The sequence below is a fragment of the Amaranthus tricolor genome, chromosome 10, assembly GCF_026212465.1.
Source record: "Amaranthus tricolor cultivar Red isolate AtriRed21 chromosome 10, ASM2621246v1, whole genome shotgun sequence".
Classification (NCBI taxonomy): Eukaryota; Viridiplantae; Streptophyta; class Magnoliopsida; order Caryophyllales; family Amaranthaceae; genus Amaranthus; species Amaranthus tricolor.
This window is the reverse complement of record NC_080056.1, coordinates 3,987,061-3,996,265: the sequence shown is the minus strand read 5'-3', so window position 1 is coordinate 3,996,265 and position 9,205 is coordinate 3,987,061. Positions and strand designations below refer to the sequence as shown.

Sequence of the window (9,205 nt, the reverse complement as noted above, 5' to 3'; positions counted from 1 at the left end):
TTTTTCCTTTTCCTTTAATTTTCTTTTCTCTTTTTTAATTTCTAAAAATTTTAAAGTATTTTTAATTAATAAATTTCCTTAATAAACCCTTATTTCTCTTTTCAGAAAACCAACCCATAATGCTTTTTGTTAGAGTAATTTATAGCATAGTTACTTTTTACTTTTCATCTACCCAAATGACCCTAAAGTAAATCAACTTAAATGATCCAGCAACTAGCTCAAATTACAATATACAAGTTATATTAAAATAATTTTAGGGTCTGTTTCTGAAGTCATTTTAAATTATTATAAATTTTAATTATTAAAATATTAATGGTGATTTTGTGAATGATAAAATTTGAAAAGTCATTCTCAAATTAAAAATATTAACTACTTTTAAAATAATAGTGGAATAGACTCAAGTCAAATTTATATTTATTTTATTTAAAAAATACTAAATTTTAGTCAATTTTATATTTCTAAATGAAATCATTATTTTCAAACATAATATTAAAAATTTAAGTTAAGTTTACAAAATAAGTTAGGTAATACATAACTTAAGAGTTTGTTTTTGGAATTTTACTCTTGCGTTTTACCAGTGAATCAAAGTTGTTAATAGTATTATTAATTAATTAATTTAAAGCTCGAGAAATTTAAGTTAAAGTTCAACTAAAAAGATGAAAAAACACATATTTTTAGTGATCATAAAAAAAATTATATATTCATTCCTAATGAAATTTACGAATCTTCTGTTAGTATCAGAGCTTGATTTGTTGTTGAGCCTTTATAGTTGGTTAAACTTAATTAATGGGCGATTGGATGTTCATTCCTAATAAGGTCTGTAATCCTTATAGTGGCTATAATGTCTATTTGTTATACAAATGTGAGTTGTCTTACATCGAAAAAAAGATGAGTATACATCACTTTATAAACTTTAAGAGTAACTTTTACTATTAGCAATTGATTTTAGTACTTAACCCCTTTTCAGTATAAGTAAATCATATGCTCTCTTTCTTACCTATGCCCACACAAACATGAAATTCGACTAAATTAAATTATCACTTTTTTCTTACTCACTCTTTCGGTATGGTCTTACAACCTTATATCTTTTTTTCAATTTGTGTCAAATCAAAAAGTTGTAATTAGAATATAGGAGAATAATATGGTAAATATGTATTTAATTGTTAAAAATATAAATTGAAAATGAATTGGTGATGAGAAATGGTAGCAACATAAAGAACAAGCACTACCGAAGAAAATAGGTTCATCATTCATCAAAATAAAAGAGTGAAAAATAGTGAGACTCGCATGAGTGAAGCATATTATTATCATTATAGGCTATATAGCCACAAGAAACACAAGAGGTTATCATTGCGGAGGAATTTTCAAAAAATAATGTTTCTTTGTAATTAATTTTTTTTATGTTGCATTACTTTTTATTTTAATTTATTTAATTAATTAATATTTTTGTTGGCAATCATCTCACTCATTTATTATTTTAATTTAATCTATAAACTTATATTTTCTATTCATCTTAATCCTTTATTTATACATCTACTTGTTTATATCTCGTTCTCCTATATAATTTTCCTTTTTATTAAATTTGAAACAAAGTTAATAATACCAATACAAAGTGCATCTTTATTCAACACATAATTACTTTTTAAATCCATTACAAACTTATTAAGATCCAAACATACCCTTCATTTGAACTCATTTTTGATGCAAATGTGGTGGCATCAAGTAAACATACCAAAGGAGCCTCACAACAGCATCACGCACATGGAAATGGGAATAGTATGGAAATGGGAACAACTTATGATTTCAGAACAGCTCAGCAGCGAACTAGCGACCAGGTCACCTTGTACGACACGTGGAGACCAAACCAGTACGTCTAGGGACTGGAATAAAGTGGAAATAAAATCTTGGTACATGGAACTTCATGCCTTGGCCCAAGAACATCACTTTACATCATGGATAACCCACTGAAATTAGCTGTGAAGGTCAGCCACTCAGCGGTAGTACAGATCAGAACAGAACACAATTGTAAGCTTGTTCTGACCAGCTGACCCAACACGCTTTAGTCAGATCGTGTTTCATGGTATCTTGTTACACCAAGGGTAGAAATGGAATCTCTATACTAGGAGCTTTCTATCAAGATCCTAAAACCATTCTAACAATCCACGTGGAGTCCTAGAAGATAAGCTAAAGGAGGGCTGCTCGACTGATTTGCATCAGAATTTGTTCTAAGTGTTTTTAGTTTCTGTTTTAAGTGTTTTGTAATAGCACGTGTCTTTTTAATGAGGCGCGTGCTAATAGAGCCGTTAAGGTAGTTGAGGACTCTATATAAGGAGGGCCTCACCCATGTAATAAACGTCGAACAACTTGTATTTCAGATTGAATGAAAGTAATAGAGAGGTATTTCAGAAAAAGGAATTTTTCTGTTTAGAAGTTTTTGTGCAAACTTCATCAAAGCTGTGGAGCAACTTTGGCCGGAGAGTTTCAAGAGTTACATAGCAACTCGGATTCTCAAGGGAACCACACAATCAAGGCCTAAACGTCCTTGCATTGTGCTTATCTTAGGTTAATCATACAAGGCAAACAAAAGTCACCAGTCACCAACATCTGAAAATCAAGAATTGTCTTTTTGGTCGGTTTTGAGTGCCTGAGTGTTTGTTTGTGAAGTATTTTGGGTTTCTGAATGCGTTATTGATTAAGATTGTGAATCAACGATAATCATTGCATAACAAAGGCCATATTCAGTCCTTTGTTTTGCATCAAATTTAAACTCTAAATTCATGTCATATGATATCTAGTTAATTTGAGTCTACAGAAAAAAAAATAAATAAATAAAATAAAAAAAATCTAAGTTTAGTTAGACGGACCCATGACCAAAGATGACGATTACCAATAGAAATGTACGTCTCTTAAACGAATGTAAGCTTTACATACTTGCAAAAGTTTGAATTTATTTTGTCTCATTTACAACATTGTTTTATTTTTTTTAGGGGTATAATAAAACTTCTAAAATTTATATGAGACTTTAAATATAAAAATTTTTTATCCTTTTTTTTTATTTTGTCATTTTAGAAACTTGGAAGAAAAATATAAAAATAAAAATCTCAAATAAAATACCCGCCTCTCCCAAAATATTTTTCTTCCGTATTTTATTATTTTTCAGTTTTACATATTCAGATTCAGTACAATAAACCTCTGAAATTCCTGCATTCAAATGGAGAAACACGAATCTACTTCTCCTATTGACTCCTCGGTGATATTTCTTTCTTCTTTTTCTTCATAAATTCTTTGATTCTAACTTTGATTTTGGATAATTTTTAGTGTGTGGCAAAACCCTAATTTCTGTTTTTATTTACTTCGTCCAGCATCAACAGAATTTGGCTCCTTCACAAGCTAAATTTGCGGTATTTTCTTTTCTTTTTATAAATTTCACTGTAATTGAAAAAATTGATCTTCTTTTTGAATTTTGCTTATTCTTGGTTTGTTAGGAGTTGAATGAATCAAGAACAGAATTATTGGGTAGGATCCAGAGCTTAAAACAGGTGAATTTTTACCGTTCTAAACATGATTATTATTGTTTTCCCATTAAAAAAAAAAATCTATAATCTGATTTTTTGGTATAGGATTTGCATAATTGGAGGTCCAAGTTAAATACTCAAGTTCAAAGCCATCGCAATGTGAGCATTCTCATCTGGATTTATATTTGAACTTTTCTTCTTTTTCTTCATCATCTAAAAAGTTCTTTGAGCATTTATTATGTAAGATTTTTCATAGACTAAGGAGAGCTATGAAAGTTTTAGTGACAAACTGACAGTAGTGAAAGGAGATTAATTTTTGTATACCAACTTACCAAGTATTTTGGGGTTCTCTAAACATCTGTTAAATGCACAAGATATTGAGTCAATACGACACTCAAATGTTCCTCATGGCACAATTCGTCTTTACTATAGTTCAAGATATGGAAAATCACTAATAATTTTTCTAAGGAAGAGTTCCAATACCTCATGCATTAGGGACTGAAATGTAGCCGGTGCATTCTTTAGCCTAAAGGGCATCACTTTGAATTCTTTGTATCCTTTGTGAGTGCGAAATGTTTTTTTGTGAATGTCTTATTCTAAGTTGAAATTGATGAAATCGTACCTTCAAATCCACTATGGTCAACTCTTTTGCCTCTTTAATTTTGTCATGCAATTCATTGATTACAAATACTTGATACTTGTTCAAAATTGTTCCTTTGTTGAGTGATCTATGCTGAAAATTGAAATGCTTATTGACTAAGAACCATCTTTCTTGACCAAAATAACTAGAGTAAGAAAGTTCTAGTGCAAGTCGTTCTGATCTCAACTTCTAGTATTTCCCTTCTGACTTTATTAGCCACTTAATCTCATCCTTTTGATACCGAGGATACGTTATAAGGCTAGTTGGTAGTCCTTATATTCCCAACTTCAAGAATTACCCTTATCAGCCACTCAATCTCAAGTTGGCTTTGAGGAAAATTTTGGTTCAACTCAAGGATGACCTCTACGAGCTATCATGGTGCCATTTAATTGAAAATTCATCACCTTAGAATTCCAGTTTGTCAACAATATCCTTAATTTTTTACATCCATATTACTCCTAGTATCACATATAAGTTTGTAAGAGGGAAAAAATCTTCCCATATGTCTACTTCTTGCAACTGCTGGAATATGTTGTTGCATTCCCCTTTCCCATGTTTCTTAAGTGCTGCACCCAAAATCCTTGTTGTGGAGAGAGGCGGCATTTGCCTTTTCATTTTGTCAAGCATCAACACCACTGGTTTCCTCAATTATTCTTACAAGATTAATAGTTTTCAGATCTAAGAAGCAAATGACTGAATGGAGTGATATTTCAGCTTGAACTAGGTTGAACATTATCCCGCAAGTCACCCTCCTCGATCTCATTATCTTCTTCCTTTTGAGACAATATGACACTCGATCTATAATGGGGAGTTAGGACAATGATGCCACTTCCCATCACATTGGAGACAAAGCTAGAATTCGTCTCCTGAAAAACCGACGTTTGAGAGCCGTCTAATTTCTCTTTCTTACTTGGGTTAAGGTGAGTTTGGTATGAAGGGAGGATAAGAGGAGGAGTTCGTGCAGAGAGAAAGTTTGAGTGACTTGTTTTGTAATGAATTGATGATGAAGATAAGGTTACAATGTGCAATTTTGGTGGGCTTCAATTTTCAATTTTGGATGGAAGAGTTTTTATTTACTTTTGGCTATTATCAAATATCCATAGTATGTTCGAGGGCCTTCTGGTTCATCAGCCTGACGTTTGTCCTTATATCTACCTTTATTGAAGGAATTGCGAAATATGGCTGCTTGCTCAAATGGAGTAGTGGCCTCAACAAGTCTCCAATGATATTCCGCCACCAAACCTAATTACCATGCATACAACGACCCTTCTTTGATTGGTAGAAATTGGCAACGAAAGAGGCTCTTCAGCTTCACACACCTTCTCATCGGGTTCTGTTGATTCACCAATTGTTACCAGATTGCGTCTCTCTTCAGTCCCACCATGGCTGACTGAATCTTGTCCTCGTTGAATCATAAAAGGTGAAATATTTCTCCTTTCTCACAAGTCATCTGTCCCGTAATACCAGTGAACACTAGTCTATTGTCTTTTGCCTCCAATTGTTTTCGGTCCTACTCTCAAATCTGAACTATCCTCCTTCATAGTCAAATCTGCCATGGGATCCTTCCTGTTTCCGCTATACGTCCCACTCCCCTTAAGCTTCAGTAGTCCATCTGCCAATTTTTTATTTCTACCTAGGTTCTCACGGTCACTTCCTGGGAATGTTGATAGCATCCTGACTGTTTTGATTTCTGAATTTGAGCAGGGGCTTAGTGCAAAAACAAGGTCGCATCGTAAAGGTTTTCAAATTTACCCGATATTACCCGCATTATCAAGGTGTAAAAAGACTGCATTTTAGGCCGGTTCAAGGATATCTCATGGTTCCGGCCAGTATTTTGTGATCCTGTCATGGTGTTTAACGCTTATCGCATTTTTGCACTATGAGTGGGGCCAGTTTCCAGGAATGTGTGGTTCTAATACCAAGTGTAATGGTTCAGGCCTTCAGGGGGTACTTATTGGATAAACGTTGGGATTGTTGATGACTTGCAAGAGCGAGTGGATGAGAGCAGAGCCTGCCTTGAAAAGGAGAAGTAATCAAGAAACAAAAGGATAGAACGAAAGAAAAGAACAGGAAATAGTTTACGAGAGAGAGAGAGAGAGAGACTTTGTGTCATTGATGGATTACTGCTTTCGAGTGGCAGTTCACATCATAAGGCTAATACAAATTTTCTTGATTCTCTTTTCATTTCGGTTACAATAATATTTCTTTTTTAAATTACCTGTTATGTTCTACATGTTCCATTCCTCCATTTGTCTCTTCCACACATCTCTGGTATCGTTTGATGATGGGTAATCGGGTCCAAGCCTTGCTTTGTTCGTTACAGTTTTACATGAGATACTTCAACTCCTTGTTTATTGAAAGCTTTTGTTCCGATTTCTGTGCCTTATCTACGCTTGTATACAACTTAGATCAGTTGGCTATTCGGTCCAATGCATGAGTGCATTATTACAATGCTTATCTCTGTTTTCAGGAACTGGTTGAACTCCAAAAATCTTTGAATATCGAAGTGGATCAACTTCGCTCAGTAAGTATTCATATTTTCTGCTTCAAATACCTTTTCTTTGCTTAAATTTCTCCCTTCGCGCTTTTAGGAATTTTCAGGACTGAGAACGACACTCCAGCAGCAACAGGAAGACGTGAATGCTAGTTTGCGAAACCTGGGGGTTAGTATCAAATATTTTAGACAATCCGAACAAAGGTGTTACTTGATGTTTTTTCTCAAATCCCACACCAATGGAATGACAAGAATCATTGTCTAAAACCAAAATTCAGAATCACAAAGCTTATAATTTGTTTGGCGATTTTGTGAATGTTATGCAGCTGCAAGATCCTTCACAGGATACCGGAAGAAGTACTGGTGACAAAGTAAATGGCGAAGCCATTGAAGCTGATGCTAATGAATCTCAAAGCTCAAACGACAAAGCAACCGCAGAAGAGTCTACAGGCGAAGAGAATGACACAGAAATTCATCATTCGTCTGTAGAGATCGATAAAGTGGATGTCAAACCATTAAACTGATTTCCTGTTAGAGCCTGTAATTGTATTTCAGATTAGTTGCAACTTGCAAATTACTATGGTTTAGTATCGTTTATAGCACGTGTGTTCTATGTATTTCTTATAGTGATAGTTCAATGTTGCATGATCGGTCCGCTACCTTTTCCTCTTCGGACTCCTACTTAATACAGGATACTGGGTTGATGACCATGACAGTTGAATGCTGTATCTCATCAGTAAAACTGTTGTATCTCAATTGAGAACCTTTTATGTACTCTAACAAACCATTTGGTAGTTAGTATTAGATGGTAGAAATGGTAATGAAAATTTAATATCATTTAGCTTAGAAAAACTACTTTTAGTATATGATCAGTTTTGCCTATTCTGATCTTTCTATTTTTTTATAAAATTCATTATTATTTATTACTTTTTAAAAAGATGGTATCGGGTGGTAATGAATAATTATAAAAAAAAAAACATATCTTTGAGGGCGAGAACTCTACTACTTTGGGAATAATAATCATAGTTAACTATCTAGTGTTCCTGTATTAAGTCAGATTTTAAGGAAAGGCAATAGACAAGTCATATCTGCATTTCCTCCAAGTACTTCATACAACAATATAATTCAAATTTTTATCTATAGATATCCTGTGAATGCTTTGTAAGTAAGAAGGTGTTCTCTTCAACTTATTTTTTTGACTTATTACTTATTCTTATTGGAAATCAGACCAGATCAGATCAGATCAGAACTATTCAGATCAGATCAGAAAGTTTCAGATCAGACCAGACCAGATCAGAACAGATCAGACCAAACCAGATCAGATCAGACCAGACCAGATCAGACCAGACCAGACCAGATCAGATCAGATCAAACCATACCATTATTATTATTATTATTATTATTATTATTATTATTATTATAGAATTCAACTAAATATAGTCAACGATATTTGGGCATCAATTCGAAGAGAAGCAGAAACATCGTAGTTTTTCATGTTTAATTTTTATAATGTAATATATATTATTAGATGGAGAAACTATGTAGTATGTAATAATAATAATAATAATGATAATGATAATGATAATGATAATGATAATAATAATAATAATAATAATAATAATAATAATAATAATAATAATAATAATAATAATAATAATAATAACAATAATAAATAATAATAATAATAATAATAATAATAATAATAATAATAATAATAATAATAATAATAATAAGAAAAAATTTAAAAAATAAATAATAATAATAATAATAATAATAATAATAATAATAATAATAATAATAATAATAATACCTTAACTACTATTATTAATAACAAACTCAATGAAACCAAATCAAATCAGATCAGACCAGATCAAATCAGACCAGACCAGATCAGATCAGACCAGACCAGATCAGACCAGACCAGATCAGATCAGACCAGATCAGATCAGACCAGACCAGATCAGATCAGACCAGATCAGATCAGACCAGACCAGATCAGAAAGATTCAGATCAGATCAGACTGAATCAGACCAGATCAGACTTTAGTAAATTCAGATCAGATCCAATAAGATCAGACGAAGAGAACATGTCCTAAAACACTTCTTTTTTCTTGCCAAAGTTGCTTTTCATTTATTTTATCATATGCAATTTCTAATGTAAAGAAAAATGCATAATTAAGTGAAATTTTATTTAATTGATGATAATTTTCAACTATTACGAGAGAAAATCTGAGTTATAAGATGAGAGACATTCCTATAATTTTTTGTCAAAAAAAAAGAGACGTTACTATAACATTCAAAACATGTTAGAGCTCCCAGAGGTAAGGGTTTGTTGTGCATTTTGATTTTTGATTAGAGAAATGCCTACAAAATCATATTAAACCCATTAAAACTTGATCACTACGTCCAATAACTTGCTCCGATAAAACCCAACACTCAATAATTATCTTTAAAAAGTACTAACTTAGAGCCCTCATGATAATAATGTGATTTTTTTTTGATTTTTTAATTTTCAAAGTCGTATAATATATTTTTTTATATTGAATAAAAATTATTC

At 32.2% G+C, this 9,205-nt stretch overlaps 1 protein-coding gene across 2 annotated transcripts; it reads left to right on the top strand.

The window, feature by feature from the left end:
- Positions 1–3,068: 3,068 nt before the first annotated feature.
- Positions 3,069–7,294, top strand: LOC130825963 (uncharacterized). 2 transcript variants are annotated; one of them, XM_057691420.1, is made up of 7 exons: positions 3,069–3,250; positions 3,363–3,401; positions 3,486–3,539; positions 3,621–3,674; positions 6,626–6,679; positions 6,747–6,853; positions 6,976–7,294. In XM_057691420.1, exons 1-7 carry the CDS (start codon positions 3,212–3,214, stop codon positions 7,022–7,024), a joined length of 396 nt encoding a protein of 131 aa, XP_057547403.1. In that variant the 5' UTR covers positions 3,069–3,211; the 3' UTR covers positions 7,025–7,294. The 2 variants fall into 2 exon arrangements, with proteins under 2 accessions (XP_057547403.1, XP_057547402.1); XM_057691419.1 differs by having other exon boundaries at positions 3,075–3,250; positions 6,747–6,818.
- The last annotated feature ends 1,911 nt before the right edge of the window (positions 7,295–9,205 follow it).